Source organism: Nelusetta ayraudi, unplaced genomic scaffold (assembly GCF_046127955.1).
Source record: "Nelusetta ayraudi isolate G7.1 ecotype Tasmania unplaced genomic scaffold, CSIRO-AGI_Nayr_v1 ptg000017l, whole genome shotgun sequence".
NCBI lineage: Eukaryota > Metazoa > Chordata > Actinopteri > Tetraodontiformes > Monacanthidae > Nelusetta > Nelusetta ayraudi.
The window spans coordinates 2,397,912-2,418,490 of record NW_027466067.1 but is presented as its reverse complement, the minus strand read 5'-3'; the positions used below and the strand labels follow the sequence as shown (position 1 = coordinate 2,418,490).

Here is a 20,579-nt window from a genome sequence, read left to right as displayed (position 1 = left end):
GCTTCACACCAGTCCAGCTGTAATTGATCCAGGCCGCCTCTTGTGGAGGCTGAATGGTTCCGTACACGGATGCCTATTATTTCCTGGCGGGCCTCTGATGTAGATGATGAAAATGAGCTGCCCACTTTTGATCCACTGTCCGTGTGTGAGAGCAGCACTCAACACGTCTAGACAATCCCTCTTTTAGTTGATGCAGCCGTGCAGCTGTCTGACACACCAGGGTGCCACAGGGCCTCTAGAGCTTAAAATGAACTGAACATTGAAACAGAAATGAAACAAATCCCAGAATTACTTGGCTTTTTGTTGCCACAAGTATTTTCTATAGAAGTATTTTCCTTCCGTGAAAACTTTTGCTCAAATTTCATTTGAACTTTCTGGTTTTGGCATTTGGTGATGTTGCTAAAAATGACAATTCTGTCAAAACTTCACGATATTCAAGACCTCGTCTTGACATGAATTAGACACACACAAAAGACGAAAAGTTGCAGTGAATTCATTCTTTATTAAATCTTGCCAGGCATAATCTACAGTGGTTTGACAGCAACGTACAGGTCATTTATATGGATAACCAACATCACTCTTTGACAGCAGCCAGAATAGCGCCCTCTAGATTATAGAATTAAAACCTCATTTAGACGTATATATATATATGTATATAAAACGCAGAGGCAAACAGCAAGACGCAACATACAAACATTAAATTAATCGAGTATAAAGTTACCATGACAACACATCTGTAGTGCTGCTTTTTTTTTCTGCTCAATTGTGAGGATGTTGCAGCACAATAGGGTTTGACTGGTTCCTGATTCTAGCACACTGTAATGCTTTGGTAGTAATAAACACTCGGTTCTCCGTAAGGCTGGACTATGGTGTCTCCACTAAAGAGGAATGTGTGGAACAAAGGAGTCGAGATGTTTAATCCGCGCAAAAACTGAAGAGTTCAATAAATTCTTTTGAGTGTACCCTGATTGTGAGCCATTTTGAAGCTGCAAATTTCAATATGTATACCATGTGAGAAGAGCTTGAGGTTGGGTGGGAGAGGGGAGGGAGGGGGGGTTGGGATGGTTGGACGAAGGATTCGGGCAGACATCGGGCGCTTCTGTTGAGGGACATCGATCCTAACCCACCTCAGTGTTTCAGGTTACGGGTCAGGACGTCACAAACAGCCCAAACTAGCACATGCTCATTGCAGAGGTGTGCGAGTTGGAGCTCCTCTAGGAAAGACACGCCGGTGACACCCAAGAAGAAAGTGGCAGCAGAGTAACCCCGCTGTTCAGCAGGCTGCCCTCATGTCAAACAAGCTCGGCAACAAGCTGAGAGGCTCAAACGTCCTCATCAGCCACCTCTGTCCCCTGGCTCAGCAGCGGCTTCGTCCCGAGAGAGACGGCTGAGGCTGCTGGAGCTGTGAAGGTCACCACTGAGGACGAGATGGGCCGAGGCGATAGCAGAGTCTAACACGAGAGCAGCCCGCTAAACGAGCAGGGTTTAACCTCAGCAGCCGGCCTGGGTGACGTCTTTGCCGGAGCTCTTGCTCACCTCCAGGGTGGTGAAGATCTGAAAGTGAAATTGAAAGAAGTGATTAGTTCAAACAATGCAGATTTCCCATTTCATCCACACTGAGAGGGGTCCCCAGAGCAAGGGCACCCCATTCAGTGTGGAAGCTCAGTGCTCCTTAGTGATTGAAAATTAAACATAACATTCTGTTTTTCTTAATATAAATGACAACAGCTGGGTAGTCTCTTGCTAAACCTTGCTTTGTGCAGCACATTTCAGGAATAGGAGTGAATTGAAATGCTGAGGTTTTTACAACCATCGTAAAATAACCAATTTGAATAAACATGGGCAGAAAGCCCAGCAGTTGGAACAGAAGCGTTAATATTGAACGCCTTTACTATATTTGAGCACTAATGCAGAACAAGCACATCTGTTTCATTGGAACAGCTAGAAAGTGACCAAAGTGAACAGCGAGCGATGAAGTCACTACTGACAGAAAACCAATTGCAATCCCAGGGAGACGTCTCACCTCAGCACAGGTCGGGTGGATGCCGACTGTGCTGTCCAGCTGCTCTTTGGTCACGCCGCATTTCATGGCCACGCTGAAGCCCTGTGTCACCTCGCCGGCGTTTGGACCGAGATAGTGGAAGCCGATGACTCGGTCCTGCACAAAAGGCAGCGGTTGACTGTCACAAAACGTTCTATGCCTGGAGCTGCCGGTACGAATATAAACGGGAGCAGAAGTTGTCTTACGCTGTCCAGTTTATTGCAGATGACCTTGCCGTAGCATTTGTTGTTGTCTCGGTTGGCCACCGTGTACTCCAGAGGCCAGAACAGGGTGTGGAACACCTGCACGCACACAAACAGATAGGAAAACACATATGAAGTGAGCATTGACAAAACAAAGCAAAGACAACAGTGATTCTACAACCACATCAGGGCTGAGCTGGGTTTGTTTTATATCAAACCCCTGGTTGCAGTGTCGGAGATGAAACTTAGAGGCTGTATTACATCGCAGTGTTATTTTCACACAGTCGGCTGCCGTTTGTGTTACCTCGAGGTTTTCCTGGCCGTAAAGCTCCACAGCTCGGTCTTCTGACAGACCACAGGCTCCGTACTCCAGAGGGGTGAAGACAGTGGTGGGGACATTGATGTAGTCGCACTGTGGGGGGAGAAGGTGGGTCAAAAAACAATACAAAACAAGATTATTAAAAGATTATATCATTCAAATCACTACTCAAAACACATCTTTCTGTTCTGCTTTTAATGTTTAATTACCGTTTTTATGTTACTTATTAACAATGATACTCACCTCCCTGTTTTCTCTTATTTTTGTAAACATACTTGATTTATTTGTTGGTATATTTTTTCTCCAACTGCAAATTTTATTCTGATGTGTTTCAACTTTTTTATTATTATTATTTATTTATTTTAACCTTTTCTTCCATGTAAAGTGTCATAGTGGACTTTGAAAAGCGCTCTATAAATAAACTGTATTATATTATGTGCTTTCTCACACACTACAACACAAAATGCACTAATTCAGCTGCAGCACATGTACGACGTCTACGTACATTCAGTAAACGTCGCGTAGGTTTGGTATGTGCCATTTATTTAATTTAATGTATAAAATTTGTTACACTGTGTGAGGTTTCATCTAAACTTTGGAGTTTTATTATTATTATCATTACTTAAGTTTCCTTAATATGCAGAAAGGCACGTCATCACACAGACAAGCAAAAACAGACATGCAGCCGTCTCTTCAGTGTGGACCTGCCTTGAGTTTGGAGCCTGCGAAGAGGCGCCGCGCCAGCAGTTTGCCTGCCTGAATGGCGACAGGTGTCAGCTCCAGCTTGCCCTCCAGAATGTCTCCGATGGCGTAGATATGCGGAACATTGGTCTGCTCCTCGTCATTTACAGGAATTTTCCCATTCCTGTAAAATGGACAAAGAAACAAACGAGAAAATAAATAAACGCATTCAAAACTCATACACGTTTGATGACAACATTTACATTTTGCTGCTGTTTTCTTCCGTTTCTTCCGAAAATGGCAGAACTGATAATTCATTAACGGTAAGGATGCAACACAAGGCCGAAATGAAAGAAAATAGTTCAAAGGTCAAGTTGGACAGAATACAGAGCCAACAAAATCCTGCTGAAAATCTGCTGCACCCAGCAGTCAGAGCAGTTTGTCAGCTCCGTCTGAAAGCTACTCAGGTCATAAGACTGGGCCATATGACTCATAGTGCTCTCTTAAGCTGGCCCCATGCAGTCTTAATCCCTGTTGGTCTAACAGGCAATTATTCAAACAGTGGTGAGGAAACACTCTGCAGGACAACTTTTCAACAGAACGGAGAGACATTTATTTTCAGGACTTTTCTCTTAATTCTGTAAGTTTAATATTTCTAAAAATAGCTTTAGACCAGATATAATCACAGAGGAGCCATTTCATGTTGCTTATTGCAAGGCATAACCACCCCCCTCCCCCACTACTGTTCCACACCCCTCCTGCAGAGAGCTGTGGGTTGGCTGTAAATGCTGAGTCACCATGACTATAAAGAGTCTTAAAGGCACAGGTCATCCCTGTTAGACAGGAAAGATGACGGGAGAATAAGGAGAAAAAGCCCAACACGTCAGGATGACAAAACTTACTTGGGGTTGACTTTAACCTCCGTGTTCTCAAGGCCAATCTTATCCGTGCACGCGTCTCGGCCCACTGCGATCAACACCTGAATGACACAGACACGTCCCGTCAGGGGTTAAAGGAAGTCATACAGCTGCTTGTGCTTTAGCAGTGATATCTTATCCACACATAAAATATAAGATAACTGACATTGCATTATTGTTTTCTAAGCAATAATGACGTTGGATTAATTTCCACTCTGCAATATAAATGATGCTGGCAGTAAATTGCACAGGATTTCTTTTCCTTGTTTACTGTGAAAGCTGCCTATTAAACAAGCTGGGTTGTGCACTTGCCAGGAGAGTGTTCCTCCTCAGCAACTGGTGCATACAGATAATGACGCCAACAACTTAAGTGGCACGTAACAACCCCAACCACGTAACGCCAAGTATGTCGGGCACAGTTACGCTTGTGAATGCAAAACTAGACATGCTGTGTGACTGCATGTACCACGACACTCAGGTGAATGCTGTGCTATAGAGAGGAGTTCTTGGAGAGGAAGGACTGGTCGGTGCTTACAGTGTTGTACTCTCCCTCGATGATCTCGTCACTTTCTGTGGACTTGGCCGTCACCTTCAGCTTGCCTGGAGTGCCTGCTTCCAGCTCCTCGATCTGACACACGCAAATGCAGACAGGTCAGAAGAGCGTGAGTCCATTGGCATCTGTCTGGGGCTGTTCGATGGCACGGTAGAGCCGACTGTTAATCCACTCACCTTGGTTGGGACAAATTTGCGGATGAACTTGACACCGTGGCCCTCCATGTGCTCTCCAGCCCGGTTCGCCATGTCCTGGTCGAAGCCTCTCAGCAGGATGGATCGCACCATGACGGTCACGTCAAGGCCGAGACCTGCCAGGAAACCACCGCACTCCAGAGCCACGTACGATGCCCCAATCACCAGGGTCTTCCCCGGGCAGTAGGGCAATGAGAAGAGGTCATCGCTGGAGACAAAAAGAAGGTATCGATAATGAAGGTGCCGTGCTCACATGCAATATAAACATAAACGCAGAGGCTCTAAGAGTGTAAATGGGCATTGCGAGGCCATTTATGAGTTGCTGAAGCTGCAGCATCGCAGGCAGAGGCACCTGAAGATCATCTTGCGTGACAATGAGACAGCTGTCACTACCAAACGCTTGAGTGCACGTCTCACCTGGTGATGCAGTACTCTTTGTCTCCAGGGATGCCGAGGTAGCGCGGCCTTTCGCCTGTAGCCAAGACAAACTTTGCCCCCGTGTAAAATGTCTCCTTTCCTCGTTTGGTTGTTGCCTTCAAGGAATGAAAAGCAAATTCTAATATTTGTGATAAACAACATGTGCTGGTCTACTCGAGTGCTATATTGAGCAGAATATTTAGGCAATTTGCAATTTATTCATCCATAAATCAAATAGTATTTGTATAGCCCGAGTTCCGCAAAAACAATTTGTCTAAGGAGCCTCAAGTTTGCTGTCTTACTGACTGATTTGGGTGCAGTGATGGGGACACTGGCACACATAGCAACAAAGGCTCTCAGCTGGTTAACTGTCCCAGCTTGTTTGACATTTTCTATGAGGAAAAGGGAGCGGTGGTTCATCTAAACATGGAAAATGTCATCCATCAAACATCTAAGAGTCCTGAAGTTTCTGCCTTTGGCTGTGATGTTTACCTTGATTTTGTGTGGCTCGACAAACTCTGCGTAGGCATTGGCGTAGTTGACGCTCTTGTCTCTCAGCGCCACCCTGTAGCCCCAGTTCAGTGAGCCGATGTAGTCGTTGATGGCAGACTTCATCGTCTCCCAGTTGTGTTTAACTGTGTGGGGACGGAATAAGTGAAATCGGTGAAACAAAGTGAAATCAGTTGAGTCACAGTCGACCACAGACGAGGCTTGCTTCCAATTTACCAAAGCAAGCCGGTCCGATGTCCCCCCTTCGGGACCTCCTGGGTCGGTTCTGTGAGTGCTCACCTCTCTCATCAACCTCCCAGCCGAACTTGGGGGCATCCTGTAAGGCCGTCCCAAGCAGCGCCGTCTGGTGCATCAGCTTCTTGGGAATGCAGCCCACGTTCACACACGTTCCACCGAGACCTTGTCATCAAATCAGAGCCTCATCAGAACCAGTCAACATTTAAATCACATGTTTTTCATCCATGTATTCTGAGTCTCACCCCAAGTGGTTCCTTTTGGCGTGGGCACAACAAAGTCCAGTACCATCACCTTCTTCCCCAAAGAAGCAGCTTCCTGAGGTGAGCAGATTGATCATTAGTTAAGCAACACAAACAGATCAGTTAAGGGTAGAGGTGAAAAGGAAATTACAGCATCTGTGTTTCAAAACTGACTCCAGACCACAAAATTGCACAACTGGGCAAAATCAAAATGCAACACTGTGAGACATAGTTTTGTTACCTTTGAGCAAGCAAGGCCTCCGGATCCTCCCCCAATTACAATCAGGTCGAAGTCGTACTTTTCATTCTCTCCGCTCAGTAGTTGCTGCAGACTGCCGTCTTTGTGTGCCTGAGAGAAACAACAACACCATTGTCTATTCCTGTCATACCTGCATGACTCCATTATTGCTTGAGTGTCGTCACTGACATTGCAGTGCCCGATGTACAGTAGAATACACACTCAAGGCCATTTCCTAAAACTAAATTTAACTTTATTTAGAAAAAGTCTGACACTTTTAGCATCAACAATTTTATTTTTATTTTGGAAATTGGAAAATGTTCTTGCATCAACTAATTAAATAACTGACTAAATAATCCACAGGCAAAATTCCCACACGACATTGACACATTGTCATTTCTAAATGTGATTCGAACACTTCCTTGAAGGTATGATTCAACCAGGAACACTGATCATGCCTGAACTGATCCATGGTGAGTCAGTTATTTGTAAAGTTTTCAAAAGGGACTTTGCTTTAAACAAGGGTAAATATGAAGACACTCGAACCACACAGTCCAAGTCAAACACAGGAAAAGCACTGAGAGAAAACAAGTCAACTGCAGCCAACACCGAAAAAAAAGGGAATTATGTAATTGCCAAGACCGTGGACTAATTTAGACAGTGCACACAAAGTCTGCCTGACAATATTACAGCTCTTAGGGCAAATAGTGCAGTAACACATGAAACAAAGCAGCTGTTCACACAAAAATAACTCTCACCTGCATTGTTTTATCACAACCACCAATGTGTGTCTTGTTGACAAAGACATTAGGAACGGTCTTCTGCCCGGTCATCTCCAGCAACATGTCCTGGTAGTTGGTTCCATCATCTGGACAGAACAGGTTAACTTTATTTATTTATTTATTTATTTAATTTACATAAGTGTACAGTAATACATTAAAAAACAAAACAAAAAACAAACTACTTTTCATGTGGTAATGCTGTCGCAACAGGTGACTGTAATTTGTGAAAAATGTCCGAGGTGTAACCTTACTTAGCAACCGACACAAAAGAATAATAAAAAATAAATAAATACTATTATCTGCATCTTCTCTACCACTTAAAGTCTTCTAATGTACATGGCTAGGCGCCAGACACCTGTCGCACTGAGTACAAGAGAACGGTTACTGGAAAAGCAGGAGCGGTGAATTATCCTGCAGTTGTTCTATCCGCACAACCCAACACCTTTTTGTAAAATGCCATGATCAACTGCAGGTGTGCAATGGCAGAAAGCTTGACTGTGATAGTGTAAAAAAAAAAAAAAAAAACCTCCTGATACAAATATTTTTTCTTTTTTTAAGCAGATGTCAGTGACAGATTCTAATCACCCTGTCCGGAGATCGTCCCACAGAGAGGCTGGGTTTGTCTAAGAATTGGCGTGTGGCCAGCGTATCTGCGTTGAGTGACTCAGCATGTTTTTGTGTTGCAGCACAGCAAAGCCGAGCGGGGAGAACAAAAAACAAAACAAGGTATATTTAATCAGCGTCCACTTCGCTGGACTGTTCAAGCATGTGCGTTTAACATTTACGACCAGTTTGTATTGTCCCGTTTCGTAAAGCTAAACGTAGTAAGATTTAAGTAGTTGCTGTCATTTGAAACTGAATATTCGCCATCAATGTCGCAATAACACTAACACAAATCTTTCAAATGGTGTAAATGCCAGAGCCAGAGCGGATCTCCTCGTAATCAAAGCTTAGACGGTAGCTTATTTTACACAAAGGGGCTAGCATTCGATCAATTAATACAACATGCATGCAACAACGCTGCATGGCGTTATCCGCCAAGTAAAAATAAAGCAAACGTATCTTACCGATCAGATCCAACTCCAACACATTACACGGCACATTGAGCTCGTTGAACAGATCTTTGACCTATAAAGTAGATATCAAAAATATAGAATCAACACAGAATCAGTGAACTAGCTAGAAATTGCACGAATTAAACGCGTAAATTAGAAACCGCCAGAATGTCGTTTCTGCGTTATTTTGGAATGACTCTGTCTCAACAGTTTGAGTGGTTAGGCAAAGTTCGAAAATCTCGTTCATGTTCTTTAGCAGACCCCCAATTTGCACCTTGTGCAACGGGAGAACCGGGAAAACAAATTGTAATAATCACAACAATAAGTGTCAACGCGTCCACAGCTAACTGATTAGTTTTAGGTTCACTTTAGTCTCGGAATTATGGAACGTCGTAAAGGCAATAAAGTTGTGCCAGACACTAAAACGTCTTATTCATACTGAAAATAAAATCACGATAATTTTCTCTCCCAAGTTGTTCAGTCCCCCCTCATTTGGCTCAAATTAAAATGTTTCATGCAGCTCTGCTGGAGTGGAACCCGCTAGGACAAGGACAAATCAGAAATTAGACCGAGCCCTTTACTTCGCGGAAGTGAATGGAAGTTTCCCACTGGCACATGCCAAGTAACCCGCTTCGTCCCAAAACGAACACCTTACCTGGAGACAATACGGACAGTAGCTTTTACTGAAGACCATCACTTGGTTGGAGTCTATAAGCTCCTGTATCCGAGTTTTGAGTTCTGTCTTCCCGCTGTCATTTTCGATGGGAGGCATTTTCAGGAATTTCCGTCTGCCTGCGCAGGGCAAGCTTTGGTAGACGGTGAATGAAAATTATGGGAAACCTCCCAGAAACTCTCAGTGTCGCCCTTATCTCAACTCTCTACTCACGACTGTACTGTTTCGATGCTGTAGTCACGACGAAATGCGAGACGAACCACCGGTGTGCTCCGTCTGCGGTGGGCGGCTTTATCTAGTGTCGACGTAAGGCGCCAAACGTCTTTAGGTCGTCGCCTGTCGCCCTCCTGTGGCTGTGCGCTCGCTTACGTCACTTATGTCTTCTTCGGTTTTATTTGACAACGATGGACAACCAACTAATAGGAGCACTAGCGCCACTCTCTGGGCAGCGTAGAGGACTGGAGAATAGCAGCAAAAAATTATCTCGAACCATTATCTATACATGCTAAATACCCATAGTTTTGTACCAAATATTAATCCAGACATATAATTCTGGCAGCTTCAGTCTTTTGTTCCAACCTAGCCTCTCAGAAACATTGGCTCTCATGGATTCTCTCCAATTGAAACTCTGCAGAATGCCTCTAAGTTTCTTCCCCTTCTCTTCATAAGCTATAAACTGAATTAGAGACTGACTCTATTTGACCAGAACGCTCACATGAACCGCTGGATGTTTGTCTACGATGCATATTGTTTTGTTTAACCTGAGTGATGACTGAATCCTCCCTTCTGCTATTGTCAACTTTCCTTCCAGCTCCAACCTACTAAGGCTGAAATTAGGGTTTCAGGGTTCCTCATGCACTAGAAGCCCCAAATTTGATGTGGGTGTTCCTTAGAGGCTCCTGATGAAAAAGCAACTGGCCCCATGTCTCTCGGACAAAATTGACTTTTGACCTCATATACTTGTATGGCATTAGGGTTAGGGTTAAGGCTGAAATTAGGGTTTTGGGGTTCCTCATGCGCTAGAAGCCCCACATTTGACGTGGGTGTTCCTTAGAGGCTCCTGATGAAAAAGCAAGTGGCCCCATGTCTCTATGACAAAGTTGACTTTTGACGCTCATTTACTGGTATGGCATTAGGGCCATGCAGGTACCTATCCGTGCGTAAAAAATGCCAAAATTGTTTTTTTTTTTTTTTAAGAGTACATTCTGGATTAGGCTTGACATCCCCTCCTATCAATTCCACTGTACTTTCCTGAATAAAAATCCAGAATCCAAAATCCAAAAGTCCAAAATCCAAACTTCTCTTTATAACATATCACATGCTTTTTCAAAAACAAAAAGGACAGCATTAACAAGTCCTTTATTAATCTGAGCCTTTCCGTTTTCTTATTGCATGCATAGTATAGCAGCCATATGCTCCTTTTGCAAAACAACAACAACAACAACAAACATTACCAGTCTCCCATGTCAAATTAAACTCTGGCACTTGAAATGGCTTTTTTAAAAATTCAAACACACTAAATAGAGTTTTTAAACTATCGCCTGATGGTACCTTCTCTATCAGTATATTTATATATATCATTTATATAATATTACTAATATTTAAGCTGTGAGTGGTTAAGAACATTAGCCATCTCAAACTATTCTTTATGAACCTAAAATTATATATAAAAATGTATACCAATAAAAAAAAAAAGAATTATAACATGAAATAAACTACTGTTGGATGGTCGATACATTTTCAAATTACTGTTCTGCATCAAGGAAAGCAAACTGTTGATCCATTGCCATCTGCCGGCAAAACTGAGCAAACTGCCTACATGTGCATTCACAAAAGCTCACGCTCATGCTCACAGCAATCACTTTAAACGTTCACAAACCCCTTCCATTCCTTAAATGTTAAGATTCCATTATTGCCATTTTATTGTTATATTTAATACCCGATTAAAAATAGTAGACCAATAGTTTATCAATAGTTAATCACGATTCCAACACCTTGTCATTATCATCACGCAAGCCAATTCATACGGAAGTTCTTCGACATACGGATCGTAGTTTTTGATCGTAGTTTTTGGTCTTTTTGCAACTGTGTCCTCTTGTTATTTTTCTGCTTACTGTTGTTCAAGAACGTCTCTGTCGTCATACTGCGACCGTTGACGATTTCGTTTTGTTTCCTTATGATTCTTTCTTGTTGACGTTCGACGGTTTTTTTTGACGTACGTTCGATATGTTTATATATATATATATATATATATATATATATATATATATATATATATATATATATATATATATATATATATATATATATATATATATATTTATCTATATATTAAAATGACATTTTCCATTCTTTTGTCATGTAGGGTAACGTACATAATATTTAACACTCTAACCTGTGAATTTTGTTTTATTAGTATCGCATCGGCAGGTGGCGGTAGCGTCACTCCAAACTTTACCCAAATACTGCCCAGCTGGAAAATTTAAAAATGGATATCATTTCTTGTCACGTGTCTGACTTCGCATATTAAATTAACATGTATTTCCCCCTTCTGTGAAATAGCATCCTACTCCCGTTACTTACGCTTTACAAAACAGTCGATTAACAGCGGCGCAGACGTCACGTCGGACACGTCCTGCTCGGGGGGGGGGGGGGTGAAGTGGTCGCACTTCAAACCAGCAGTTTTGGAGTTCTGTGTTCTTGCAACACGATGAGAGCGTCTCCCGGAAAACTTGTCATTCACCCGTCAACAAGTTGGGACTGGAGCTGAGGAAGATGTGACGACACCCTCAGCTGCTGCCTGAACACCGCCCGCTTGCTACTCCCTGTCAGTGTGTGTGTGTGTGTGTGTGTGTGTGTCTGTGTGTATGTGTGTGTGTGTGTGTGTGTGTGTGTGTGTGTGTGTTTGTGCGCGCATGTGTGCGTGCGTGTGTATTCTGACACTTTCATCGTTGCTCCACCTCCATCGCCTCGAATCGAAGCCAGCAGCCAGGCGGATTGCTTAAGAAACTGAGAAGACAGGCAGGCAGGCAGGCAGAGGTGGGGAGGCTGGTCGTCGGGAGAGATCGAGAGGACGCGGGCCATGGCTGAGAACAAGATCGGGCCGAACCTCCAGGCCGGAGCCGGATTCCTCGCAAAACGTGTCCAGAAGTCTTTGAATCGAGCTCAGGAGAAGGTGAGCCAAGTGAACCGTCACCACAACGTGTCCACTCGATGGCCTATCTGGGTTTAGATCTGGGTTTTGTTTTTGTCATTAGTTTCCGTGGTACAACCTACATTTACAGAGCCCTGCTTCCATGATCACAGCTTTTTGTTTAAGGGAAGGTCTATTTAGCGCTAGTAGTCCCTGGCCAAGACTGTCACAGACATGTGGCTCCACAGAGAACTGCCTTCATACCCATTATAAAAGAATGTTCAAGGATAGATGATGAAATTATAGTTGCTGTGTAGCATCAGCCCACAATGACTTTGTTTCCTGAGAAGTGTTATCACTCTGACCATGAAGCCAGTACTCCTGAGAAATGGGTCAAGCCTGTCCCTCATCGTGCCAGTGTGACACTGGCCCACAGGAAGGTCCAGGAGCTGCCCATGAGAAGAACGACGCGCTGCGAGCCTCCTTTCAGCCTTGTCTAGCTGTATTAATGAAATTCATTGTGTTGGTGATGTTGAAGTGCTGAGTGTCTGTTTGCGGACACCCGCACTCACACTTCCTGTCGGTGCACTTCCTCACTCTTTTGCAGGGCCTCTTTTTTTTTTTGTCTTTCGTTGTGTCTGTGCTTGATTTTTAACTGCTTCACTTAACACGGAACAAGTGCAGAATGTGTTTGTACGTGCCGAAGCATTACCGAAGCGTCGGTTTCCCGACAGCAGACACGGTTGTGATAAAGAGAGCCATTGTTGCAGATTAAAAGTTAAAAAGGTCCTTCATTGTGCCCTTCAAGCAGCTGCAAGCAGTGGAGTGTGAAGGACAGTCTGGCCAAGGTAGAACAAGAAGAAACTCTGGCAAAGTACTGATCAAGATAAGCTTGACATCTTGTAGGACAGAGTCCAATTAAAGTGGGCTCCTTTACTTTGACAGTGTAAATTTTAAAATGGTCCAGAAAGGAAATGTTCAAGTGACTGATACTCGGAGTGAAAAATTTAACCAAAAAGATAATTTGGGTTGTATCCTCATTCTCTAGAATTATGTTGTGACTCACTGTTGGACCAAAGTGAAGCGAGAGTATTTGACAGGAAAATAAAAATGCAATCCTTGGTTGTCTTGTGATACTTACTTATTAATTCATATTTAGATAGCCATATCCAGGACTTTTTCTTGTAGGTCCATGGTTAATGTTCCTAGAAGCTCTAGATCGCAGAGTTCCAGTCAGCTCATATGTGTCTTCACTCCACACCCCAGGATTTTCTCTTGTTTTGCCAAACTACTAATACTCCTCATACAGTGTCAACCCAAGTGACATCACTCGCTGGATGCTCATTATCGAACGTAACGTGGCTTCTTCTGCCAATACGAAATGTTGGATAGCGGCCTGGCCACATCTGCGGCAGTACTCCTTGCTCCCTGTGAACATACTTTGATGTTCAAGGCTGATGGACTTCCCCCTCACCTAGTAATTAATACCTTGTGCATTCTCTGGTGAAACTCTCTGATTTGTGTTTCCCCTCAGGTTCTTCAGAAGCTGGGCAAAGCTGTGGAGACCAAGGACGAGCAGTTTGAGCTTTGTTCTCAAAGTCTCAACAAACAGCAGGTACAGCAACGGAAGATCAGTTGTCCCTCTGTAAATCATTGCATGTAAATGGGAAATTCTTTTGGTCTCGGCTCTGCCTGAAGTTGTAGTTTATTCACATGTCCTTTACCATCTAAGTGGCACGTCAGTCAACAAGGAGTAGTTGTGCTTGGTTTTTCCTGTGGTGCCAACCCACAAGTTCAGGCAATCAGAAATGGCTTGAAAACAGGAAGTGGTTTGGCTTTCATATTTTTCTTATCCCTTCTGTTTTAATACCACTCGCTATGTCCTTACCGGAGGAGCCTCAGCTCAAACTATATCATCATTATCTGACACTCATCGGACGCATTGTTAGTTTCAAGGGTTAGCCGTAGCATTGGTAGCATTTGTCTCTGAGATAATACTCTTTATCCAATTTGTCAGCAAACATTATCTCAAAATTGTTCAAAATAATAGGATGTGTCCTTGCAAAGTGGAACGTGTTCTGCTACTTTTGCCCCACAAGATAAGGAATTACCATTTGTCCTCGCATGCTAGCCAACTTCCACTAGATAGTCAATCAAAAGGCTCACTCCCTCTTCTGCTGTTGCACATTTTCGCCTGTGACCACAACTGCTGCAGCTAGACGACACCGCACACAGGTTCACTTGTAAGGGTTGCCAGGTCGTTTCTGCTTCAGCGCGGCAGTTAACACTGCGTTCACCAAAGAGACCCTGCCGGCGTGCAACAGGAAGGAAACCAGACAAGAAACCCTACTTTGACTTCAGCAGTTCACCATCATCACGTCAGATGTTTTGATTTTTTTGTTAAATTTGTGCCGTCACAGCTGTAGACAAAGTAGCACCACTAAAAGAAGGATGGTTCTTTGAATGTTTTGAGGTTGGAGAGGAAATGATGAGCCTATAATAGCTGTGATCAGCTATGGAGATAGCGTGAGTGAATTTAACTCTTGGTGTTCTGCCTCTGCCACCAGGTCGATGGGAACCGGCTGTTTAAAGACGTCAAAGCCTACCACATGGCAGTCAAAGGTGGGTTTTGGATGCATAAAAAAGTTTTGCAACTTTTTACTCTGATGTTCTGGAGGATGGCCATAATAAGGAAGTGAAATTTCTCTTCTTTCTGCAACCCGTGGAGAAAGTTGCAATTCCGTCTGGCCTGTTGTGTTAGAGAAAACAGCCAACTCAGCATTACATTGTGTGATTAACGTGCAAGAAAAGCGTAGTGTTCTCAGTTTTGTCAGTGTTCCCGGGCAGGAAACCAGTGTTGTTCTGGCCTTCTCTATGTGGCCGTAGCAACCGCGCCACAAGAAGCTAAAAATAATACGGTTACAATAAGCTGTGCTGCTGATTCTTGATGATAAGCTACAAAGTTCCTTATGTATTTCAGGAATCTGCTTGTTCACTTGTTCCTCTCCTCAGCTGTGCACGAGACATCCAAGCGCCTCTCCCAGACCCTGCGAGATGTCTATGAATCAGACTGGAATGGTGTGGGGGACCTTGCTGTCATTACAGAGGTGAGTTCATGACCTCATTCAGTCAGCTTTTCTCCAAACGAAAGCCTGTGCGATTTCAAAAAGTCCAGTAAGTTTGCTCACATCTGGCAGCCAGCACAAACGAAACAGCAACCCTATGACCTCCCAAGGTTTGTTTTTTTTACAACCTCATTTGGTTAAACTCGAGAGGCAGCTTCATTCAGTGTCATCCATCTTAAAAAGAACATGCCTGAGTTGTTTCAAGCAGGTCAGAGTGTAACTTGATCAATTTGTGTCCGTTGGGGAGAAACGGGCAAAACCCTTGAACAGGGTTTGGTTGTGACAAAAACAGGAAGTGAGTAGAAGCTTATAAACAATGGCAGCTACAGCCTGGTCATTTTTATCAGAACTGGTCAATATTTCCTTCTTAAAATACAAGCAGAGAATAGTACTAAAGGATTTGCTGTGGGGACCAAAGGGTGTTACCAGCCTGCTAAAAACCTGTTAAAAATCCGATTGGTCCTGAAGCAAGATCCATTTTGCTTTTTCTTTATTTTTTTTTAATTTTTTTTAATGACTCCCCTATCTCAACATTTTATACATTATTGAATTCCACAGATGGGATATTTAAAACGCTATATCTGGTCAGATTGTTGATCGGTCTTTGTGAGTCTTATATTGGATTTACAAACTTGAATTTAGCTTTAATTAAGGTGTGTGCTAGGTCTGATAGCTATCCAGACCACAACCGGCACCGTTGAAGATCATTAGTGGAGCATCGTGAGACTCACTGGAGGTGTCGCCCTGGGTCAAATATAAACTAGTCTGAAGTCAAAGCCAGGGTTAACCCTAAACTAATCCCATTTTGGTCTCTGCTGAAGTATGGATGTGCTATTAAGACCAGTTTTCTGAAGTTATCTCAATATTTTTCAGGTTTGTTTAAATAGTCATCCACATTACATTCTGTCACCTCAAAATGTCCAGTTTGAAATAGACCTTCTCCCCCATTCCTAATGACAGCCATCAATATCTGTCCTTGCTCTTGTTTTTCAGTGACTCAGTCTGTTTTGGAGGCTTAGTCAGTGCAGTAGTTGCTGTGTGTGGTCTGACCGAGCTCTCTCCCAGTGCGTCAGTGCCAACCTGGCTGTTTACAGTCATACCGTGTTCCCTATGTAACAAGAATCTTTGCTTTTGTCCGGAGATGGCGTTTGGCTTGTTTTCTTTTTTTTTTGTGTGAAGCGGAATAATAAACATCAGCTGCTGTACTGGCTATGGTGTCGCCTTTATGAAGCATTGTGTTTCACGCTGTGACAAACAGATGAGGAATGAATTATGGTGTCATGAGGAGGGTCAGTCAAGGAGTGAACTGATGGCTTCCTTCTGCCTTACTGTTTGTTTCTTTTTTCTAACTTCAGTCAATACTTCAATGGCTCAGTGTGCAGAATTTAACTGCCTCTAGTGGTAAGAAACTATATTACAAAAAGGTGTAATTGTTAATCTCTTTTTCTTTTGTCTCATTAGATTTGTCGTCTTTCTTATTTGGGTGTGTAAAGTTAAAATTCTGAAAGCCTGAGTAGTTCTAACTGCTTAAATTAGATTAGATTGAACTTTATTGATCCCAAATTGGGAAACTACACTGTTGCAGCAGTCAAAAAACAATACAAAAAGTGAAAATAGAAGAATAAAAATAAACTATACAGAAGTTACAGTATAGTTTATTTATCATCAGCAGATAAATCCATAGCAGTTTTTTATTTTTTAAAAAGCCTCTCAAAAGCTTTATTGTCATCGTTTCAACTGTGTCCCAGAGTGAAGACTTGCTGTGGAACGACTATGAAGAGAAGCTAAGTGACCAGGTTGTCCGCACCATGGAAAACTACACCAGTCAGTTCCCGGAGGTCAAGGTAACCTAATGTGTTGTTTTTTTTTTTAACTGTAGAAACGTTTGAAAAAACTGAACTAACTGTTGTTGTCTAACAGGTGATGTAAATCTTTCTTCAGCTAGACTCTCATGTTGACTTTTTTGTATGTATTAGGAAAGAGTAGCAAAGCGCGGCCGAAAGCTAGTCGACTATGATTCAGCCCGACACCACTTGGAAGCACTTCAGGCTGCCAAGAAAAAAGATGAAACCAAAATAGCAAAGGTAACATTGTGGCATTTCTCTCTATCCAAATGTTTGTTGTAACTACGGATGGCTAAATTTGCAGCTACTATTTTCATTTTCACTTTGACAGGCGGAGGAAGAGTTCAACAAAGCCCAGAATGTGTTTGAAGAAATCAATAATGAATTGAGGGAGGAGCTCCCTGTACTCTATCAGAGGTAGAGACCGTCTCTGTGTACTCGCTTTCTCTTTTTATCTCTCTGTCTCTCTGTGCAGTCAGACAAAGTTGTGCTAGATCCTAGAGCTCAAGGTCTCTGTTAGAAAACCTGCAAATCCTCCACACAGTCATGCAGATTACTCTCCGGAAACTGGTTTGCTTTTCTCCGCATCATCATTTACCGTGAATAGTGGCAGACCTTGCTAACAGCGAGTGTGCATGAGGCTTTTCTGGCACCAGAAAAACAGGGATTAACCTCAAAACTCAAAGATTAAGTCTAAACCCAAAGTCACCTGCTTCCTACAGGGCAGGTCACTCAGCCTGCCAGAACGATTGCTATTTATTTTTGTTTTTACTGGAGCCAAAGTGACAATAAGGCCACGTGAATAACACCCTAAATGTTAAAGAAGTGCTTGGTCATTAGTTTGCAATATACCTTCTTACCACCAGATGCAATCGAATCTCACACACTGGGCCTTATAAGTCTGTGCGCATGGGCGAATGTTCAATCTTTATGAATTGATATTAATCCTGAAGTTGTTTTAATGAAGTCAAATAACTGACGGGTTTGTTTGTGTTCTAGCCGGATTGGATGCTACGTGACAGTGTTCCAGAACGTCTCAAACCTGAGAGACGTCTTCTATAAAGAAATGAGCGGTGTAAGATGCACTTGAAAATCAGTTCAAATCACCCGTTAACTTGTTTCATGAGGTATTTGCAGTTTGGGTTTCATTTTGAGCTTGTGCTGCCATTTTCCTTGAAGCTGAATCGTGAACTCTACAACGTAATGAAGCAACTGGAGAATCAGCACTCGGGGAAGGCCTTCATTGTTAAGGGTCTCAACAGGTGAGGTGTTTATGCCACCTCATCGCTATCAACAAAGATAATTTGCGCCAATAATGTGCCGTAATATTTTCACCACCCTCTTTCAGTAACGCATCTGGCAAATCAAAGAAGAGAAAGTCTGTCGTCATCTCCAACCCCATCCCTTGCAACACGGCGTTCCCCACCGACCACGTCTCCCTCCACTCCTCTACTGAAAATGCAAACGACCCCATCTATGCTACACCCGTCAAAACCCAAAGTGTCAGCGAAGAAGCCAGCGTGCCACAAGAGGGCAGCGTTTCATCCAAAGACGTCAACTCGTCAGACTCCGACCTCAGCTCCAGCGGGGCCAACACACCGCAGAGGCAGTCAGTGTTTGACAATGAGAGCAGTGATGGGGGCGCAGAGAGTCAAAGTCCAGAAGAGGCCGAACCCGAACCCGAACCCGAGGCGGAGGTGCAGTTGGAGGCAGAGGCGGAGGCTGAGGGAGAACAGACGACACGCCAGTCAGATGACTCAGGCGTGGGTGCACTGAAGTCTGAGGGTGTAAGCCAGGAGGCGTCCGAGCCGTCTGATTCTGCAGATGGCGAGGCAGCTCAGAGTCCAGAACTGGAGGAGGCCAGCGATCCTCCATCAGAGGAGGCCAAGCCCAAACCCCCGCCCGTCCCCGCCCCTCGAGTCTCCTTCCGCTCCACAGATCAGCGCCCCCTCCTTAGCGCAGCGAAGCCGGAGAAAGAGGAAACGTCAGCCGACGAGGAAGATCATGACTCGGGAGACAACTCCTCCACAATCCACAATCCGCCAGACTTCCTTTACAAGGTGCGCTGTCCTATGAGACTTTTGAAAAGTGAAACTATCTGATGAAGATGTAAGAGTGCTTGCTTATTTTACCTGGGTGGCACTGCCTTTCAAACAGACTGGATAGAGAACTACTAGAAATAAGTCATTTCAAACAAAACTGGCAATTCACACCCTTGAAGCTCAGCAATAATAATAATGATAATGATGATGATAATGATAATAATAATAATAATAATAATAATAATAATGATAATGATAATGATAATAAGCAAGACAAAGGTGTGTTACACATAAATTAACCTTTTCTGATGGTGAGGAGAGAAAATACATTTTCCCAGAGATGTTTTATGACGTGCCAAAGGTGATGCTTGATCTTCAACTTGCCTTACTATATGCTGTATTTTTTTTTACCAGGTGGTGGCAGGAGAGAGCCATGAAGCCGCTGAAGAAGGTCTCTTGTCTTTCAAAGAGGGAGACGTCATCCTTGTGCTCAGTGACCCTCAAGAGGTGAGTGTGTGCTAAAATAAAGCTCTTCACTTGGCAGAAGTGCTGAACTTGAAAATTGAACAACTGTTTGTCCCGTGCATGCTATGTCTTCAATCAACAAACCGGAATAAATTTGATTATGTGCAATCGGGACTTCTTCTGGAATATGGCATAATGTCCAGGATAATTCTGAATATCAGTTGCCTAGGAAACTACAAATCTGAGCAACAGGCGCTTCTAACACTGACGCAGCGTGTGTGATCAGATGTTGGACTTGGTTCTCCATGTGTTTAATTTCTGCGTCTCGCAGCAGGAGGGGCAACTGAAGGGGATCAAGGAGGAGAGCTGGAACAAGTACCAGGATCTAGAAAATCACAGCGGGCTCTTCTCAGAAAAACTCACCCAGCCTTACCAGACAGAGTGAGGCAGCAGTCTGTCCTCACTCTGACACACACGCGCGCCAACAGACAAAGATGCTTGCTCCCATGTTGCAAATGATTTCAATTAAGCAATTTTTAATGATTTTGAATGAATTGTTCAGTAAAACAGTATTTTTTGTATCCTTTTGTAACTGCCAAGTTCTTGCGTAAAACACTGTGAAAACAAAAGTCTTTATATACTGGTCATTTGATCTGTGAGTTCCTAATAAAGTTGTGAATTTAAAAAAGAAAGAGAGTGAGTGTTATTGGGGCTTGATCACAAAATTAGTGTTATACTGCATGTACAGCGATACTATTGTTTATGTAATTTTAAGTCTGAGGAAAATTACCCATAGAGTGTCACACATGCCTAGAGGTCTAGATGTCCTTCAAATGAAGGAGGAGGATGTGCTGAAGGTCCTGGTGGCGGGAACCCATTTGGGAGGCACCAACTTGGACATCCAGATGGAA

At 43.3% G+C, this 20,579-nt stretch overlaps 2 protein-coding genes across 4 annotated transcripts; one reads left to right on the top strand and one right to left on the bottom strand.

The window, feature by feature from the left end:
- Positions 1-482: 482 nt before the first annotated feature.
- txnrd3 (thioredoxin reductase 3) lies at positions 483-9,388 on the bottom strand. 2 transcript variants are annotated; one of them, XM_076024703.1, is made up of 16 exons: positions 9,042-9,388; positions 8,399-8,459; positions 7,308-7,417; positions 6,553-6,660; positions 6,315-6,387; positions 6,052-6,234; positions 5,818-5,960; positions 5,326-5,441; positions 4,891-5,116; positions 4,697-4,789; positions 4,147-4,223; positions 3,272-3,428; positions 2,549-2,656; positions 2,248-2,343; positions 2,024-2,158; positions 483-1,554 (listed from the first exon to the last, which is right to left on the bottom strand). In XM_076024703.1, the coding sequence occupies exons 1-16, from the start codon at positions 9,156-9,158 to the stop codon at positions 1,492-1,494; spliced, it is 1,866 nt and encodes a 621-aa protein (XP_075880818.1). In that variant the 5' UTR covers positions 9,159-9,388; the 3' UTR covers positions 483-1,491. The 2 variants fall into 2 exon arrangements, with proteins under 2 accessions (XP_075880818.1, XP_075880819.1); XM_076024704.1 differs by having other exon boundaries at positions 6,115-6,234; positions 9,042-9,387.
- Positions 9,389-11,954: 2,566 nt separating this feature from the next.
- On the top strand, positions 11,955-20,360 carry bin2b (bridging integrator 2b). Of its 2 annotated transcripts, none has more exons than XM_076024702.1 (12): positions 11,955-12,234; positions 13,727-13,807; positions 14,760-14,814; positions 15,205-15,299; positions 17,066-17,161; positions 17,294-17,401; positions 17,493-17,578; positions 18,161-18,236; positions 18,341-18,423; positions 18,510-19,221; positions 19,618-19,710; positions 20,003-20,360. In XM_076024702.1, exons 1-12 carry the CDS (start codon positions 12,142-12,144, stop codon positions 20,111-20,113), a joined length of 1,689 nt encoding a protein of 562 aa, XP_075880817.1. In that variant the 5' UTR covers positions 11,955-12,141; the 3' UTR covers positions 20,114-20,360. The 2 variants fall into 2 exon arrangements, with proteins under 2 accessions (XP_075880817.1, XP_075880816.1); XM_076024701.1 differs by having other exon boundaries at positions 20,000-20,360.
- Positions 20,361-20,579: the final 219 nt, after the last annotated feature.

Coding starts and splice junctions, on each gene's coding strand:
- txnrd3 (XM_076024703.1), bottom strand. CDS start 9,158: ATGCCTCCCATCGAAAATGACAGCGGGAAGACAGAACTCAAAACTCGG. Junction 6,235..6,314: donor GCCAAAAGGAACCACTTGGG/GTGAGACTCAGA, acceptor TTTGATGACAAG/GTCTCGGTGGAACGTGTGTG. Junction 2,344..2,548: donor ACGGCCAGGAAAACCTCGAG/GTAACACAAACG, acceptor GTGTGCGTGCAG/GTGTTCCACACCCTGTTCTG.
- bin2b (XM_076024701.1), top strand. CDS start 12,142: ATGGCTGAGAACAAGATCGGGCCGAACCTCCAGGCCGGAGCCGGATTC. Junction 13,808..14,759: donor AAAGTCTCAACAAACAGCAG/GTACAGCAACGG, acceptor CTCTGCCACCAG/GTCGATGGGAACCGGCTGTT. Junction 19,222..19,617: donor CGCCAGACTTCCTTTACAAG/GTGCGCTGTCCT, acceptor TTTTTTTACCAG/GTGGTGGCAGGAGAGAGCCA.